Source organism: Lissotriton helveticus, chromosome 12 (genome assembly GCF_964261635.1).
Source record: "Lissotriton helveticus chromosome 12, aLisHel1.1, whole genome shotgun sequence".
Classification (NCBI taxonomy): domain Eukaryota; kingdom Metazoa; phylum Chordata; class Amphibia; order Caudata; family Salamandridae; genus Lissotriton; species Lissotriton helveticus.
The window spans coordinates 86,367,498-86,386,835 of record NC_136073.1 but is presented as its reverse complement, the minus strand read 5'-3'; the positions used below and the strand labels follow the sequence as shown (position 1 = coordinate 86,386,835).

General features: G+C 48.5%; 1 protein-coding gene across 1 annotated transcript in view; it reads left to right on the top strand.

Moving 5' to 3' along the window:
• Nucleotides 1-19,338, top strand: part of LOC144797889 (extracellular calcium-sensing receptor-like) — a 135,954-nt gene that overhangs the window by 31,819 nt on the left and 84,797 nt on the right. Inside the window, 1 exon segment of the mRNA XM_078668692.1 lies at nucleotides 7,092-7,383. Coding sequence (XP_078524818.1) covers nucleotides 7,092-7,383 — 292 coding nt within the window.

Genomic DNA, 19,338 nt, shown 5'->3' with positions numbered 1-19,338 from the left:
ATGAGGTGCTGATTCATCTTGATCATTGTCAGCCGCTCTACATTTTTGGGCGAGAGGCGGCTCCGTTTGGGAGTTACAATGCCACCAGCAGCACTGAAAACACGTTCATAAGACACACTTGCGAGTGGGCAAGACAAATAGTTTATAGCCAGGTTGAAGAGCTGTGGCCACAATTGTTTTTTGCCATGCCAATACTGCAATGGCTCATCATTAAGAAAGACCTCTGTTGAGTCATTCAGATAGTCCTGCACCATCGACTCAAGGTCATCAACTGTTCCTCCACTTTGTTTACTTCTTGCTGTGCCTGTGACATTTTTTCGAGAACCATACCCCATCAAACTTAGCCAATCCTCCTCCGCAGCCACTGTTAGTGTTGTCATTGTGTGTGGTGCAGATGATCCAGTTGCCGGTGTCTTTAACGGCTGAGAGGTCACTTGTGCCCCAGCCACAGGTGCAGAAGTGGATTCTTGTGACTGGGGATGGCCTGCTGATGCTGATGCTGATGTACTGGCTTCTCCTTCAATAACCTGCCGTTCTTTTTCAAACCTCTTGGCTGACCAGGCTAACCAATGTTTGTACTTTTGAACATCTGCATCAGCAAAAGGAAAGAATGCTTCGCCTGCCAGCGCCTTTTTGTAGCGTGGATCCAGAATAGTAGCACAAATGTAATGCTGATCTGACTTGATCTTTTGAAGACGTTCATCACCACGTAGGCGCTCTAATAATTTCTCAGACAAAATAAAATGGTCTTTTTTTTGTACATCTTTTTCAAACTCAGAAGACACCGCCATCAGTTGGTGCTCCAGCATGCACAACAATGGGATAGCTTTTCCCAAATTACAGTCCTCCTGGCTGACTGCACGCGTGAAGAACTCAAAAGGACGAAGCATGTCTGTCAGGCTTTTAACTATGTCCCATTGCGCCGCACTCATCCGCAGGTCCTCCTTCTGAGATGTACCCTCTGTGAAGAAATAGTGATCGAGTACCGTATACTGCTCATACAGATGCTCAAGCATGTAGAAGGTTGAGTTCCAACGTGTTGCCACCTCCTGGATGAGTGCTTTCACTGGCATTCCACGTTGAAATAGCAGTCTCCGCAGATGCTTCCGGGCCTTAAAAGAATGGCTGAAATGGTTGCACATTTTGCGGCAGGTGGCCATTACCTCGAACGCTGGACTCTGTTTATCAATCAAGAATTTTTGAACTACCAGGTTGATACAGTGCGCCAAACACGGCACTCTAACATGGTCACCCTTCAACATGGCCTTAACTACATTGGCGCCATTATCCGTGGAAACATAACCAATCTTGCGTTTTAGTGGGGATAGCATTTTCAAGACCTTTTTGTTAAACTCTTCCAAAAGGTTTTCTGCTGTGTGACTTTTCTCCAAGCCAAACATGGCTAGTGTTGCATGTTTCCGAACAGCTTTGAAAACTTTGTCCGGGTCAACACCTGCGTTTAGCTTTGCTTTAACACCTGAAAAAGAGACCCAGTGTGCAGTGATGCACATGTAATCAGCACCTGCGCCACTGGTCCACATGTCTGTTGTCAGATGTATTGTGTGAACAGCACTCTTCTGCAAAGCTGCCCCAATCGCCTCCAGCACATCTTCATGTAGTGCTGGAACCGCAACTCTGGCAAAATAGAACCGGCTCGGAACCTTCCATTTAGGGCAGAGCGTTGCCACTAATTCAAGAAAACCTACCGCTTCTACAAAAGAAAAAGGTAGAAGGTCCACAGCTAGCATTTTAGCCAGCTTAGTGTTATACAGACGCGTCAGTGGGTGGTTGCGTTCATATGGCACGTCTGAAGTAAGCATTGTTCTAATGTTGCCCTGGACCAAGCATTTACGGGCTGATAATGACTTCGTTGACCCAATTTTGCTCGCTGGTGAACTTTTGTGCGTTGGTGTCTCACTCGCTCCAACACTCTTAGTGTGCCTCACATTGGGTGTGCTGCTGACAGGGGTACTGGGTGTAAGGGAAGTGTTTGACACGTCTTCTTCCTGCTCGTCATCATCAGATGAAACATCAACGTTTCCTTGAATTTGGCCTTTCTTGATCGCATCTAGGTGCGCAAACCATTTGACAGTGTGCTGTCTCCTAAGATGACCTCTCTGGCCTCCGGTACCATAGTTGGTACCTGGCTTACCACGACTAACTGCTTGCTTACAAATGGTACAAATGGCAAACTTTGGATTTTTTGGACAAACAGTAAAGAAGTCCCAAACTGGGGACTTGAAGTGTCTGTGGGACATGGAGGAGGCGGCGATACTGGTGGTGGTGGTCATGAAGCTAATGCCAGATGAAGTGGAGGATCTGGATTGCCCAACTTTTGTACGTTTTGCACTTTCACCGCCACTAATTAAGGTCGAGGTTGACGGAGGTCTCTTCTTGCCAGAAAGAAATATGGAAGCGGGACGAGTTGGTGTACTACTTAACTCCAATGATTGTGGTGTTTCCACTGCCTCCTCATCGACAACATCATCATCATCATCACACTCAGCAGCTCTTCGGGCTAGGGTCAAAATGTCTGTTTGCTGCATGCCCGCTGGGGCTGCAGTGACCTTTATGATGACTGGGTCGTCGTTGGCAGAGTCTTCATCAGCAGCAGTATCCGCCACTTCTTGTTGAGACTCATCACACTCCATAACTCTGAGACTTTGGACGAGCTTCCTTTTACGCTTAACTACCTTTGTCGGATCATGGTGTGCCTCACTCTCAGACGGCTGTGGTGCTGGTTCCCAAGTTTGATCCGTATCATCAGAAGGAGGTGTGCTTGAAGAAGATGTAGACACCACCCTTGATCTCTTCCTTGCTAGGGGTGTGGAAGACAATGAAGGATCATCAGGAGGAGTGGCTTCCTCAAATGATACCTCGCCTTGATTGTCGATTTCCTGATGTGCCCCTACTTCGGGAGGAACAACTATTGTGGGCACTTGTGACCCTCCATGCACCTCTGCTTGCGCATCTCCTTGCACTGCCTCTCCTTCCACATGTACTTGGGCTTGTACTTGCACATGTGATTGTTGTTGCGGCTGTGGTTGTTCAACACTCGTCAGATGAGCTACAACAACCTGTGTTGATTGAGGGACATTGCTGCTGCTTTCTTGCGATGAGCCAACATCACTGGTCGATGGTGATTGAACAACTATACTGGCTGCCTCTGCAGCACTCAAGGGCTTGGACTTAAGTTGGCGTGGTGGTGGTGGTGGCACTGAGCCCAATGGAGCGGGGGTGCTGCTGCCAGCTTGGTCCCCAGCAGATCCCGCTGCTGCTGCTGCAGGCATACTTTTTTTTTACTCCCAAAAAAAGGGGCGGGCAGCACACCAGTGTCCTTGGTAACTTGCTTCTTCTGCTCCTTACTGGCACCTTTCTTGCTAGAGGAGCTACGGGTTACTTTTTTGGGGGCCATCTTCTTCAGAGCAGGTCAGCACGGCAGCAGTTGCACGAGTTGCAGAGGGTTCTGTGTCCAGACGTGACGTCGCGTGACGTTATGCTGCACACACACACCGCTGCAGGACTTCTTCCTGGCACTGGTGGTTCTCTTGAGTCTTTTTGTGCACCTAAAAGCAATGGAAGACAGAGGAACATCAGTTCAGTTATACACCCCAAAAAATCGACAAAGCACAGAAAAATGAGCACAATCCCATGCCATCCATGATGTTTACATTGAAAACACCCCACAGAAAGACTAGGGAGTGGGACATGCAAGTATGCAATACTCAGTCACTACCCCTGGGCATAATGGATGAAAAGTAGGCAAAATAAGTGCAGGCCTCAGACACTGCCTCTCCTCAAAATGGCCCCTTACACCCCAAGCACATGTTGCCTGTACCAGCCAGCACTCAAGATGGCCACCACCACCACCCAAATGGCCAGTCCACATCAACAGTACACCCCCAAAAAACAGAAAAACAGCCAGAAATCACCACAATCCAATGCCATCCATGATGTTTACATTAAAGAGAGTGAGACCACACCACAGGCACACTCAGTCCATGCACCACCACCCCTGGGCAAAAGGCCACACCAGCACCCCCCCAAAAACGACAAAAAACAATAAAATCAGCACAATCCCAGCCCATCCATGGCCTCAATTATGTTTAAATTCAAGAAGACACCCCACAGAAAGACTAGGCCCATGCAACACTCACCACCCCTGGCCAAAGGGCCCCACCAGCAGGCCCAAAAAAATGACAAAAAACAATAAAATCAGCACAATCCCAGCCCGTCCATGGCCTCAATGGTGTTTAAATTCAAGAAGACACCCCTCAGAAACACTAGGCCCATGCAACACTCACTACCCCTGGGCATAATGGATGAAAAGTAGGCAAAATAAGTGCAGGCCTCAGACACTGCCTCTCCTCAAAATGGCCCCTTACACCCCAAGCACATGTTGCCTGTACCAGCCAGCACTCAAGATGGCCACCACCACCACCCACATGGCCAGTCCACATCAACAGTACACCCCCAAAAAACAGAAAAACAGCCAGAAATCACCACAATCCAATGCCATCCATGATGTTTACATTAAAGAGAGTGAGACCACACCACAGGCACACTCAGTCCATGCACCACCACCCCTGGGCAAAAGGCCACACCAGCAGCCCCCCAAAAACGACAAAAAACAATAAAATCAGCACAATCCCAGCCCATCCATGGCCTCAATGGTGTTTAAATTCAAGAAGACACCCCTCAGAAACACTAGGCCCATGCACACTCACTACCCCTGGGCATAATGGATGAAAAGTAGGCAAAATAAGTGCAGGCCTCAGACACTGCCTCTCCTCAAAATGGCCCCTTACACCCCAAGCACATGTTGCCTGTACCAGCCAGCACTCAAGATGGCCACCACCACCACCCACATGGCCAGTCCACATCAACAGTACACCCCCAAAAAACAGAAAAACAGCCAGAAATCACCACAATCCAATGCCATCCATGATGTTTACATTAAAGAGAGTGAGACCACACCACAGGCACACTCAGTCCATGCACCACCACCCCTGGGCAAAAGGCCACACCAGCACCCCCCCAAAAACGACAAAAAACAATAAAATCAGCACAATCCCAGCCCATCCATGGCCTCAATTATGTTTAAATTCAAGAAGACACCCCACAGAAAGACTAGGCCCATGCAACACTCACCACCCCTGGCCAAAGGGCCCCACCAGCAGGCCCAAAAAAAACGACAAAAAACAATAAAATCAGCACAATCCCAGCCCATCCATGGCGTCAATGGTGTTTAAATTCAAGAAGACACCCCTCAGAAACACTAGGCCCATGCACACTCACTACCCCTGGGCATAATGGATGAAAAGTAGGCAAAATAAGTACAGGCCTCAGACACTGCCTCTCCTCAAAATGGCCCCTTACACCCCAAGCACATGTTGCCTGTACCAGCCAGCACTCAAGATGGCCACCACCACCACCCACATGGCCAGTCCACATCAACAGTACACCCCCAAAAAACAGAAAAACAGCCAGAAATCACCACAATCCAATGCCATCCATGATGTTTACATTAAAGAGAGTGAGACCACACCACAGGCACACTCAGTCCATGCACCACCACCCCTGGGCAAAAGGCCACACCAGCACCCCCCCAAAAACGACAAAAAACAATAAAATCAGCACAATCCCAGCCCATCCATGGCCTCAATTATGTTTAAATTCAAGAAGACACCCCACAGAAAGACTAGGCCCATGCAACACTCACCACCCCTGGGCAAAGGGTCACACCAGCAGGCCCAAAAAAAGGACAAAAATCAGCACAATCCCAGCCCATCCATGGCCTCAATGGTGTTTAAATTCAACAAAACATTTGTATCATGCACCCCTAACCAACCCTGGTCCTACTGGATACTGTGGCTACCCACAATATAATTTATTTAATGTTCTGAAAAAGTTCCAAAATTTTACTTGCAGCAACTGTAATGCCCCAAACAAACTTACTTGTGAAAGTTGATTTCTAATCCAAAAGTGATCCAAAGACAGTCAAAAAGGCCTCAAATCCAAATATCCAGCAGCACCCACAAAAAGTAATCCTTCCAGCTCTAGATCCAAATGAAAGTGACCAGGAGATGGACAAAGCACTGGGAGGAGCCTGCTGGACAGGAACAGGAAGTTGGAGACTGTGGGGCACTTCCTTCCTCCCCCCCCCCCAAAATGGACTCCTTGCAAAAAAAAAGGCCATGCAAATGTCAACCTGAGGAGTGATTCTGATAAAAATCATAATTTTCTGAAGGTTTATCCTGTTTGCTGGTGATTTTCTTGTGCGAAATTGCAAAATCTCTATTTCGCAAGTGCGAGATTGTTCCTTTCCGCCGCAACTATGTGTTCGCAATTGCGAACTCTCGCGAGGTGTGCTGTGCAAGGTGGCAAGCCGCGAGTACGTATTCGCGGGCGCTAAACTCCCGCGGGAACACGCAGCAAGATCTAAAATGGCGCGTCACTCGCAAAGAAAAACAACTCGGCAAACGCTAAATGACGGAAAGTGAACGCCGTGCACCACGCCGCGCGCCGCAACCAAGCAAAAAATCCGCCGCGAGCGGATTCACGGATTTTAGACAAATTTGCGAGCGTTCGCGGATTGCGAATTTGCCGAAAATCCGAAAAATCCGCGAGCGGAGCGGATTTTACGCCCATGCTTACCCACCAGTCCATACCGCCTTACTCAACTAGTATCAGACAAGCAAGACAGCCTCATTGTCCGGGAGCTATACATGGGTCTAACCTCAACTGAAAATCAGTGCTTTACATTGTGGTCGTTTTTTTATTTACTTTACATAAAAGACAGAAGGGTTGGGCAGTAAATGCTGTTTGCTGAGTACAGCGGTCACCTTTGCCCTAGTTCGTGAAACTTTCACAAAATTAAGGTCTGGGTAAATGCAAGCGACGGGTGATTGAACAGCAGAACGTGTTTAAATGCTTCTCAAATCACAAGAAATTCAGGAATAAATTACCCCCCTGCTTCAGCTCTTAAAGTATACATTTGGTGGATTTTGAGATGCCATTGACTGCAAAGATGCACTTTAAGACATGAGGTCAGCAGCCACAGAACATGATCTATGCACTGTATTTTGCAGGTTTGTGCTTGAGGGTTTCCAGTGGTTGCAGGCAATGGTCTTCACGATTGAGGAGATTAACAGGAACCCCAGCCTCTTGCCCAACATTACCCTTGGCTTCCGGATATATGACACCTGCATGGTCATGCAGCGATTGCTTGAGGGGACCCTATGGATGCTGACGGGTCAGGAGGAACCGATCCTTAACTACCAGAAAAGGAAGAGCGGCCTCCTTGCAGCCATCATGGGAGATGCAATCTCTGAAGGTTCCATTATCATTGCACGAATTCTGGGCCTGTACAGGTATCCGCAGGTAAGGTGCTGAAATCATCAATTAATTCACCAGGTACTTTTACCTTTATCAAAACAAGGTGCACACTGCCAAGAACCTATATCAAAAACAAACATTCACCAGCCAAAAAGAGAATGATTAACCCACTGCATAGACTTTTTAAAGATGTACCAGGTTGCCAGGGAGAACAAGCAAAATGTAAAGTCAAATGGGGGCTGGAATGAAAAAGAGGATCCAGAAGTGGGATCTCTCAAAGCAAAGACAATATTTCAGATGCTGAGATTTATACTGGAGTTTGCAATCTTATTTTTTTATTTTACTATTTCCAAATCGCTGCGTTCACCCTAAGGTATCTTAACTCTCAAAATTCCAAATTAAAAGGTGGAAAGACATTACACAAGCAGAACTACAGACAGAAAAGATCAGGGTTTTTGTAGTGTCCTGAATTTTACAAAGGAGATGTCTACACACAGAGACACAGTCTTGCTGCTGCAACCGATAACGCCCTGCCTTCCAGGGTGACACAGTAACATATAGGGACATTCACCAGAAGAGGTTTCTGGGATCTTAGGCAGTGTTCCAATGTGTAGAGTGAGAATATATGGTATATTGAGTTGGGATGCAGATCAAGAAGCCCTTTATGAATCCAGCAGGAGGATTTAAACACAACTCTCTGCTTTACCAGAAGCCAATCTAATGTAATTAAAACAGGCAAACAAGGAGTGGGTCCTTTTAAATTGTAACCAAACCAACCTGGCCACAGCATTCTGAAATAGTTCAAGCTTGTTAGGCAGATCGGTCAACCTATTATTTTAGGTGGCAAGGTAAAAAGATAGATTTAATCTGTTTCAGAGTATGTAATAAGCAGATTTTAACTAGAGATTTGATTTGATCAGCCTTATTGAGATGAATGTTTAATTTGACTCCCATTCTTTTAACCAACTGGATAGGAATGAGTTTCTCGCCTAAGGCAAAAGGGAGGATTTCAGACAAAAGAATCTCGGAAAGATGAAATGATCTCTGTTTTGCCTTCATTTAATTTGAGCTGGTTCCAAGAAATCTAAGTCTTAACACTTTGCAAGAAGTTTTCTGCCTCAGCCTGGTATCCATCAATCTGGAAAATTATTTGCGTATCACCAGCATAAATACATGTGGGCAACCCAAAATAAAGAAGTAAAGATGCCAGAGAAACCATGCATATTTTAAAGAACAGAGAGCAGCCTACCGATCCCTGTGGAACACCCCCGGTCGGTAATATGCTTTCTGACAGGAAGGAAGTCAGTGTCACATGTGTTGATCTTTTTTGCAACAAAACATTGAACCATTTAAGTCCTGCATCTTTGATACCTATGTCGCCCAAGCGATCTTAAAGCGCAAAGATGTATTGACCTACAAAATTCCATTTTGGAAGCTTGACGCATACATCGATGTTAGGACAGCCTGCATGCAGTGGCTTCGAAACTTCCATCTTGATTAGCTGATTAGCACATTTCATTGGTTCATTTTCTTCAGTAGTGTAAGGAAATCACTATCCAGATTTAAGTTGGAAAAACAATAAAGAATACTTTATATTACTACCATAGAAAAGTGGGGTCAGTGTAGTGAGCAAGAAAAAATATGTAGGGGTCAGATGTAGAGGATAAAAACAAAGGGGAAGATTTATAATTACTGGCGCTTCCCTGCATATCAGCAGGGATGCACCAGTTATTGTGCGCCATGCCTCCACCACCATGGATGCGCCGCATTTACAATACGATTCAGAAAAGGGGGTGGTGATGAACAGAGTGTCTGAATTAAGCAGACCACTCTTACCCAGTCCAAAGATCAGGGCTTGATCCATCACCGTTTTTTAGCTCACTGCACCATCCCAGCTCAGAACCTGGCTACATGCAAATTAGTCTGTTCCTGTCCCAGTGCATGATGGGAACAGGGCAAACCAAACTACCAAGCCAATTCTTATACTGGGAAGGAAACAAGCTTCCGGGGACCGGTTTCTGGCATTTCAGCCGTCGTCGAACCCGCCTTGCAAGAAACCTGATGGTGCAATGAGCAAGGGACTCACATCTGAGTATACCCTTCCACGCTTATGGTGGACAAAATGATTCAGAAAAGGGGGTGGTGATGAACAGAGTGTCTGAATTAAGCAGACCACTCTTACCCAGTCCAAAGATCAGGGCTTGATCCATCACCGTTTTTTAGCTCACTGCACCATCCCAGCTCAGAACCTGGCTACATGCAAATTAGTCTGTTCCTGTCCCAGTGCATGATGGGAACATGGCAAACCAAACTACCAAGCCAATTCTTATACTGGGAAGGAAACAAGCTTCCGGGGACCGGTTTCTGGCATTTCAGCCGTCGTCGGCCCGGCTTGCTTGAATCCTGATGGTGCAATGAGCAAGGGACTCACATCTGAGTATACCCTTCCACGCTTTTCTGAATCGTTTTTGGCCACTATAGGTGTGGCAGGGTATACTCAGACATGAGTCCCTTGCTCACTGCTCCATCAGGATTCAAGCAAGCCGGGCCGACGAGGCTGAAATGCCAGAAACCGGTCCCCGGTAGCTTGTATCCTTTCTGGTGAAGAATTGGCTTGGTAGTTTGGTCTGCCCTGTTCCCATGATGCACTGGGCCAGGGACAGACTAATTTGCATATAGCCAGGTTCTGAGCTGGGATGGGGCAGTGAGCTAAATAACGGTGATGGATCAAGCCCTGATCTTTGGACTGGGTAAGAGTGGTCTGCTTAATTCAGACACTCTGTTCATCACCACCCCCTTTTCTGAAGCATTTACAATACGGCGCACCATGGGGCAAAAACCGCACAGATGCGTGAGGCATCTGTGCCGTAAAGGCAGCACATTTCTGGAGTTGCATTGCAAGTGCGACACAGCACCAGCAATGTTCTGGGGGGCCCTATTCTTACAATGCTGCGTCAATCCTTATGCCTGCTTCAAGCAGGCAGAGGGTTTTGACGCAGCATGGGCCCAAAAGTGACTGAGTGGAATCTTGTAGATTTCACTCAGCCACTTTTAGGAGGTGTTTCTGTGCCGGAACGCCCCCCCCCCCTCCCCCTTGCCTAGGAACGCCTCCTTCTGGCGCAGGGCTTTACAACATGACGCATCTCCCAGATGCATCACGTTGTAAATACCCTGCAGCATGGCACATCTTTTGTGCCGCCGCTGCGTCACAAAAATGACACAACGGCGGCGTAAAAGAGGCGCAAGGGGCTTGTAAATCTGTCCCTCTGACTTCTGTCAAACAATGTAAAAAGTCCATTCTGCAGTCCTATGTACTGCCTCAGAAATTACACTGTGAGAAATGGGTTTGTTGTATGACTGATGTGTGAGCCCTGGTAAAGCAACAGCCACAGTCCCACAAAAAGTCACTAAATTAACCTGTGCTTAACCCTGGGTATCTTGTCACAAAAAGCAGTCAGGCTTAACTTAGACACAATGGTATAAAGTATTTATGCAGCACACAAACATTAATAAAGTCAAAACATAACACAAGAAAATTCCCACACCAATTTAGAAACAACTATTACACTTTAATAAATTATTTGACAGAAAAAGGATTAAAGCAACAACACTTCTTTAGTAAAAACTAGTTCCTAAATCAAATCAAATCAGGTGTTTGTTTAGCACGACTACTCACCCGTAAGGGTCTCAAGGCGCTGGGGGTGTGGGGGTGATTCGTAGGTTCCAGTCCATCAAGAAGGGGGTCTGTCAAAGAGCCAGGTTTTGAGGTTTCTTGTGAAGATGGGGAGCGATGTTATCTGTCTGATGTGGAGCGGAAGGTCGTTCCAGGCACTGGCCGCGCAGAAGGAGAAGGAGCGGCCTCCTGATCTGGTCATTCTGGTGCAGGGGACCATGGCGTAGAAGAGCTGGGCTGATCCTAGGGTCCTTTGGGGTGCGTGGAATTTGAGGCGGCTGTTCAGGTATTCTAGTCTGGTGTCGTGGAGGGCCTTGTGATCGTGGGTTAGCATCTTGAAGGTGACTCTAGCTTCGATGGGGAGCCAGTGGATTGTGCACAGGTGCTGGGAGATGTGGCAGTGGCTTGGCAGGTTGAGGACCAGTCTTGCTGCAGTGTTTTAGATGTTCTGTAGCTTGCGGGTGAGGGTTTTGTTTATCCTGGCATAGTGCGTTGCCTAAGTCGAGCCTGCTGGTGACGGTCTTTCTGTGTTCGATGGGGATCCATTTGAAGGTCTTACGTAGGAGGCGGAGGGTTTGGGCCCATGATGAGTACTTCTGTTTTGTCTGTGTTTAGTTGTAGGCAGCTGTTTTTCATCCATTTGGCGACGGCTTCCATGCCTTTTTGAAAGTTGTATTTGACGGTGTTGGGCTCGTTGGATAGGGAGAAGATGAGTTGGGTGTGATCTGCGTATGACACAATGTTGAGTCTCTAGCTTCTGACGATGGGGGCGAGCGGAGCTATGTCGACGTTGAAGAGCATAGGACTGAGGGAGGACCCCTGGGGGACTCTGCAGGTGGTAGGTGTAGGGTCTGAGAGGAAAGAGGGGAGTCTGACCCGCTGCATTCTGACGGAGAGGAAGGAGCGGATCCAGTCGAGGGCCTTGTCTTGAATCCCTGCTTCGTGGAGTCTGCGTTTTAGGGTGCGGTGAGAGACTGTGTCGAACGCCCCTGAGAGGTCAAGGAGGATGAGGGCTGCTGTTTCTCCTTTGTCCAGTAAGGTATGGATGTCGTCTGTTGCGGCAAGGAGGGCGGTTTCCGTACTGTGTTTTTTTCTGAAGCTGGATTGGGAGGAGTCGAGGATGTTCTGCTCGTCGATGAATGTGGCGAGTTGGCTGTTGGTGGCGTTCTTGATGACTTTCGCTGGGAACGGGAGCAGGGAGATGTAGTTTTTGAGGTCGGTGGGGTACATTGAGGGTTTCTTCAGGAGGGGGTTGATCGCAGTGTGTTTCCAGTCATCAGGGAACGAGGCGGTTGCCAGGGAGAGGTTGATGGTGTGGTAGAGCATGGGTGCCATGGTTCGGCGGCTCTGTTGAAATTGTGGTGGGGGCAGGGATTTGTGGGGACCCCGGAGTGGATTGACTTCATCGTCTTCATTGTGTCTTCAGTGGTGAGGACTGTCCAGTTGCCGATCGCTGGCTACAGGGTGTCGTGGGTGGTTGGTGAGGGTTCAGTGTGTTGGTTGTCTTCGTCAAAATTGTCGTAGATGCTCTTGATTTTGTGGTGGAAAAAGGTGCTGAGTTTGTCGCAGAGGTCTTTTGAGGTTAGCTGGTTGTCGGTGATTCTGGTCCAGTTTCTTTGCTGGTGTCTGTGGATAGTGGGTGTTCTGAAGGTGAAGTGGACGCATCGATGGTCAGTCTATGGGAGTTCCGTTGTGTGGCTGAAGGTGATGGAGTTTCCTGTTGTAAAGAGGGGGTTGAGGGTGTTTCCTGCTGAGCGTGTGGGTTCGGTCACGATCTGGCAGAGTCCAATGTTGTGGAGGTTGTCCAGGAGGGATGTGGTGCTGGGGTTCAGTTGGTTGTCGAGGTGGAAGTTGAGGTCTCCCAGTAGGGTGTAGTTGGTGAACGCGATGACATGTGGGGAGATGATGTCCGTGATGGAGTTGGCGAAAAGTCTGTGGGGTCCAGGGGGTCGGTAGATGAGGGTTCCACGGAGGGTGGAGGTAGGGCTGGCCAGTATCTTGAAGTGAAGGTGTTCCATCAGGTCTGTGGGCTCGTTGGGGAGTGTGCTCGGGCGGAGGGTGGATTTGTGGACGATGGCTATGCCTCCTCCACGGTGGGTGGGGCGGTCCTTCCTGGAGATCTTGTATCCTTGGGGAATGGCGATGGTGATGTCCGGTTCCGAGGTGGTGTTTGGTCCAGGTTTCGGTAAAGAATGCTACGTCCGGGGTAGTGCTGTCGAGGAGGTCCCAGATTTCGGTGGCGTGTTTGAGGAGGGATCGGATATTGAGAAGGATGCATTGTAGGGTCTTCGGTTCAATTGTGTTCCTGCGGACCGATTGCGCTGTTTCAGTGGTCTTGGTGATGCTGCAGGTATGCCGGCAGCGGTGACAGCTGAAGGGTCCGTGGGTGTCAGCTGGTGATGCTAGCTTGCAGTTGTTGTTGCGGCCTGGGTTGTGAGCGTGGAGTGCCGCTGGGTCATAGCATTGGCGTTGCAGAGATCCAGAGTTCCTGGCGCTGGTCGTAGTCGGGTCGCCGATGGGCACAGATGGGCTTGCCAGTGGCCGCCAGTAAGTAGGGGTTAGGGAGGGCTGAACAGCTGGGAGGCGGGAGCGGGGAGAGGAGCTGGATTGGGCCGGTCGTACTGGTCGTGCCGAGGAAGGAGGGGCCGCGGGGGCAGCAGCGGCGGGGAAAAACAGGCTAAAAAAGGCAAGAGGAAAAAGGCAAAAGGCAAAAAGAGAGAGAAAAGTGCAAATAAGGAGTGAAGGGGGAGCTTGAAATGAGGGGAAATCGACAGACAATGGAGGTCAAGACCAAGAAGAAGAGTGAAGGGGGAGATAGAAGTGATGGAAAAAACGAGTAAAAAATGAGAGAAAAAGCGGAAGAAGAGAATGGAGACAGAGGTCCACTGGACCACCAGGGATGAGGCGCAGGTGAAACCTGCCGGTGGAGGAGGGCTTCGAACATCAACATTCAAGAGTGCAGGGGCTCGGGGAAGGCCTCACTTAATGGTGGAGCTGGGAGGGAGGGAGAGAATTTTACTGACAATGAGTCAGTGGTCTTGCTCGCCTGTCCCCGCAGTGGCCGCCATTAAGCAGTGGTCGGGGAGGGCTGGATAGCTCGGAGGCGGGAGCGGGGAGGAGAGTTGGATTGGGCCGGTCGCACTGGTCGTGCTGGGGGGGGTTGCGGGGGCAGCAGTGGCGGGGAAAAACAGGCTAAAAAAGGCAAGAGGTAAAAGGAAAAAAAGAGAGAGAAAAGCGCAAATAAGGCAGCAAAAGTGCAAGAAAGAGTGTAGGAAAGACACAGAGGACACAGGAGAGTGAAAGGGGGAGATTGAGATGAGGGTAAAAAACGAGTGAAAAACAGAGTGAAGACACTGGAGAGTGAAGGGGGAGTTTGAAATGAGGGGAAAACGACAGAAAATGGTGGTCAAGACCCAGAAGCAGAGTGAAGGGGGAGATAGAAGTGACGAAAAAAACAAGTAAAAAAGGAGAGAAAAAGCAGAGCAAGAGAATGAAGACAGAGGTCCACTGGACCACCAGGGATGAGGCGCAGGTGAAACCTGCGGGTGGAGGAGGGCCTTGAACACCAACACTCGAGAGTGCAGGGGCTTGGGGAAGGCCTCACTTAATGGTGGAGCTGCGAGGGAGGGAGAGCAATTTCACAGACAATGAGTGAGTGGTCTTGCTAGCCTGTCCCCGCAGTGGCCGCCATTAAGTAGGGATCAGAGAGGGCTGGATAGCTCGGAGGCGAGAGCGGGGAGGGTAGCTGGATTGGGCCAGTCGCACTGGTCGTGCTGGGGGGGCCGTCGAGTCAGCAGCTGCAGGGAAAAACAGGCTAAAAAAGTCAAAAGGAAAAAGGCAAAAAGAGAGAGAAAAGTGCAAATAAGGAAGCAAAAGTGCAAGAAAGAGTGGAGGAAAGACACAGAGGACAAAGGAGAGTGAAAGGGGGAGATTGAGATGAGGGTAAAAAACTAGTGAAAAACGGAGGAAAGACACAGGAGAGAGAAGGGGGAGTTTGAAATGAGGGGAAAATGACAGAAAATGGAGGGCAAGACCCAGAAGGAGAGTGAAGGGGAAGATAGAAGTGACGGAAAAAACGAGTAAAAAAGGAGAGAAAAAGTGGAGGAAAAGAATGGAGACAGAGGTCCACTGGACCACCAGGGATGAGGCGCAGGTGAAACCTGCGGGTGGAGGTGGGCCTCGAACATCAACACTCAAGAGTGCAGGGGCTCGGGGAAGGCCTCACTTAATGGTGGAGGTGTGAGGGAGGGAGAGCAATTTCACTGACAATGAGTCAGTGGTCTTGCTCACCTGTCCCCACAGTGGCCGCTATTAAGTAGAGGTCGCGGAGGGCTGGAAAGCTCAGAGGCGGGAGCGGGGAGAGGAGCTGGATTGGGCCAGTCGCACTGGTCGTGCTGGGGGGGAGGGGCCGGGGGGGCAGCAGCAGTGGGGAAAACAGGCAAAAAAAGGCAAGAGGAAAAAGGCAAAAAGAGAGAAAAGTGCAAATAAGGCAGCAAAAGTGCAAGAAAGAGTGGAGGAAAGACACAGAGGACACAGGAGAGTGAAAGGGGGAGATTGAGATGAGGGTAAAAAAGAGTGAAAAATGGAGGAAAGACACAGGAGAGTGAAGGAGGAGCTTGACATTAGGGGAAAACAACTGAACATTGAGGTTAAGACCCAGAAGGAGAGTGAAGGGGGAGATAGAAGTGAGGGAAAAACAAGTAAAAAAGGAGAGAAGAAGCAGAGCAAGAGAATGGATACAAAGGTCCACTGGACCACCAGGGATGAGGCGCAGGTGAAACCTGCGGGTAGAGGAGGGCCTTGAACACCAACACTCGAGAGTGCAGGGGCTCGGGGAAGGCCTCACTTAATGGTGGAGCTGAGAGGTAGGGAAAGGAATTTCACTGACAATGAGTCAGTGGTCTTGCTTGCCTGTCCCCACAGTGGCCGCCATTAAGTAGGGGTTGGGGAGGGCTGGATAGCTGGGAGGCGGGAGCAGGGAGGGGAGCTGGATTGGGCAGGTCGCCCTGGTCGTGCCGGTGGAGAGGGTCTGTATGGGGGCTGCAGCGGCGGGGAAAAACAGGCTAAAAAAGGCAAGAGGAAAAAAACAAAAAGAGAGAGAAAGTGCAAATAAGGCAGCAAAAGTGCAAGAAAGAGTGAGGAAAAACACAGAGGACATAGGAGAGTGAAAGGGGGAGAATGAGATGAGGGGAAAACGACAGTAAATGGAGGTCAAGACCCAGAAGGAGAGTGAAGGGGGGAGATACAAGTGACGGAAAAAACGAGTAAAAAAGGAGAGAAAAAGCAGAGCAAGAGAATGGAGACAGAGGTTCACTGTACCACCAGGGATGAGGCGCAGGTGAAACCTGCGGGTTGAGGAGGGCCTCGAACACCAACACTCGAGAGTGCAGGGGCTCGGGGGAAGGCCTCACTTAATGGTGGAGCTGCGAGGGAGGGAGAGCAATTTCTAGACAATGAGTCAGTGGTCTTGCCTAAAAGATCAAAGCACCAACCGCAGATGTTTAGCCGTGCTTTTCAAAGTTGAAAACCATGGCTGACCGCGATAGAACTTGTTTCTGATGCAAGAAACGGATTGGGCCCTGTCAGTGCTTCCCTTCGAACTAAGGAGACATGTTGAGAAAAACGTTCTGAGAAGGTAAATTTCAGTGGGGCAAGGCTGCAGGTGGTGTCCAAGGAAGGAGCGTCATCGTCAGGGAGCCTTGGATCCAAGCTGCAGTGAAGATTTCTACATTGAGATTTAAGCATTTTTATGGAAATTGAAAATCTCCTTCGGGGCGAGACAGTAGGCATAAGCCAAAGACAGTTCCAAGGACTCAGATACCCTTTTAGCGAAAGACTGTTGAACAGGATTTGCGGCTGACGCAAAGTCAGGCCATTCGGCGATGCATCTTGGACAGGGAGACAAGCATGTTGGCCTTGGTCTTCCCTCGGTTCTCAGATACGTTTTTATCCCAAAACCTTCTAAGTACCAAGGTTTGAATTTTGTCTTTCTGGGCACCTTTAACACCACAACAAGGAGTGAGGGTTTTGGACTGACCCAGGCGTAGTCCAGATGTTGGTTCGAGATAGTGGGAGCCTTTTATGTCCATATGGCTCAGAACAGGAGGCTCGCAAATTAGCCCTTAGAATTACTCTGGAAGTTCTGGGTTGAAGATGCAGAGCTCAACAGCAGGGCTGATCTCTGATGCTTCAAGGCATACTCCAGGCAGAAAATAAGTCTTTCCAGGTACAGCAAAGCAATCTTGCAGAGTTCATAGAAGGTCACAACAGCAGGCAGCTATCTGAGAGTCCTTCGACAGGTCCAGGAGTAAACTAAAGAGTGAGACTGATGGTCTTATTTGTATACGTTATTTATTATTTTATTTATTTAGAAATTTTGTATAGCGCTAGCTGGACCCGAGGGTATCAGAGCGCTTCACAACAGGTACAATTATGAGCCATTTTTGGCAAAGACAAAATCTGCAATTTACCAACTCAAGAGCATTATAGACATAGTTACAATACAGATCTTAAGGCTGAGGGGTTTCAAGAAGAGGAGTTAGTTGCACTTTCCAAAGTATCTTGTGGATTTCTCGTTACCTTCGAGAGTGCTCTAGGAAGAGGTCTTTGAGTAGGACCTTGAATTTCGGGAATTAGGTGGTCGTTTTGATGTGGGGGGGATGGAGTTCCAGATCTTAGGTGCATATCCCACGAAAGATTTATTTGTGGTTTTGTGTTTTTGTGATTTCAGTGGGATGAGTAGAAGCGTGTTGGAATTTCTGAGGTTCCTGGATTGGCCGGCCCTTATGAGTTTGGCGGCCAGGTATTCTGGTTTACCTGTGTGCAGGGCTTTTTGCGTGAGACAGGCTGTAAGGAAGCTGGCTCGTTGATCAATAGGGAGCCAATTAAGTTCCTTGAGTGCTGGAGAAATGTGTGAATTTCCTAGTTCCTGTGACCATTCTTGCTGCGGCATTGAGGGTAGTAGTCAGGGTACCGGGGTGGGATTTTACTGTCCCAGTCAGGGCTGCGATTCCATAATCAATTCTGGAGAGCACCAGTGCCTGGGTGGCCTGTTTAAGATCTTTCGGGGGGAGGAAGGGTTTTATTTTGTATAGCAGTTTCAGATTTAGGAACGCACTTTTGGCGGATTTTGAGATGTGTTTTTTTATGGCCAATTTGGGGTTAAAGGTAATACCTAGGGATTTCACCGAGTCCGTTGGCACAAAGGCACCATTGAGGGCGTCAATGGCTTTGAGCCATTCCTCTATTTGAGGGTTTTCATTTCTGTTGGAGATGAGAACTTCTGTTTTCTCTTGGTTGAGTTTAAGGTGGTTTACTATGAGCCATTGTTGGACCTCTTTGAGCGTGACATTTAGTCTGTGTATGTCTTTAATCGAGGTGGTTTCCAGATAAAGTTGTGTGTCATCCACATAGAGGTGGAAGGGCATGTTGGATTCCTGAGAAGTGTGGTGAGGGGTTCCATGTAAATGTTGAAAAGTTGGGGAGAGAGTACTGACCCTTGTGGAACTCCTCTGTTGACGAGAAGGGGGTCAGACTCAAAGGTATTGATATTTATTCTTTGCATGCGGTTGTGAAGAAAAGAGGAGAACCAGCTTAATACTGTCATTTCAATGCCCGCTCTTTCATGGAGGACTTTGAGGAGCAGGGTGTGATCAACCGTATCGAAAGCGGTCGATAAGTCTAGGAGAATGAGAAGGCTGCATTGGTCTGAGTCAAGTGACTTGTGTAGATCGTCTATGACATTTAAGATTGCGGTTTCGGTGCTGCATCCCTTTCTGAATCCTGATTGCTGTGGGTCTAGCAGCTTGATATTCTCTAGGTGTTGGGTTAGCTGTGGAAGAACTCATCTTTCTAGAGTTTTGGGACTTGCCCTACTTTGAGACAATCTGGAATGGTTCCCGAGCTCAGTGAGCTATTGATGGTCTTGCACCAAAGTGGGGCTAGGGTAAGCTTCAGGTCTTTAGCCAGGCTTGTGGGCAGCTGATCTAGGAAGAGGGATGAGGGTTTGGCAGAGGCGATCAGATTGACAATCTCTTCTTCCTGGATGGGGCAGAAGGAGGACAAGTGAATAGGTGTGTTCACTGGGGTGTTGACGTTTGTTGCTGGCGTCTTGATCTCCGTGGGAGTGGAGGGATTAATGCTGATAGAGAGATCGATTTTGTCAATTTTTTTTGTTGAAAAAGCTGGCAAAATTGTCACAATGATCTTTGGATGCCACTATGCTGGATGTCATCGGTTTGGATGTTTGGCTCCTAATTATGTTAAAGAGTTCTTTGGGGCATTTTTTTGCATTGTCTAAGGTGGAGCAGAAGAAAGTTGTCTTTTTG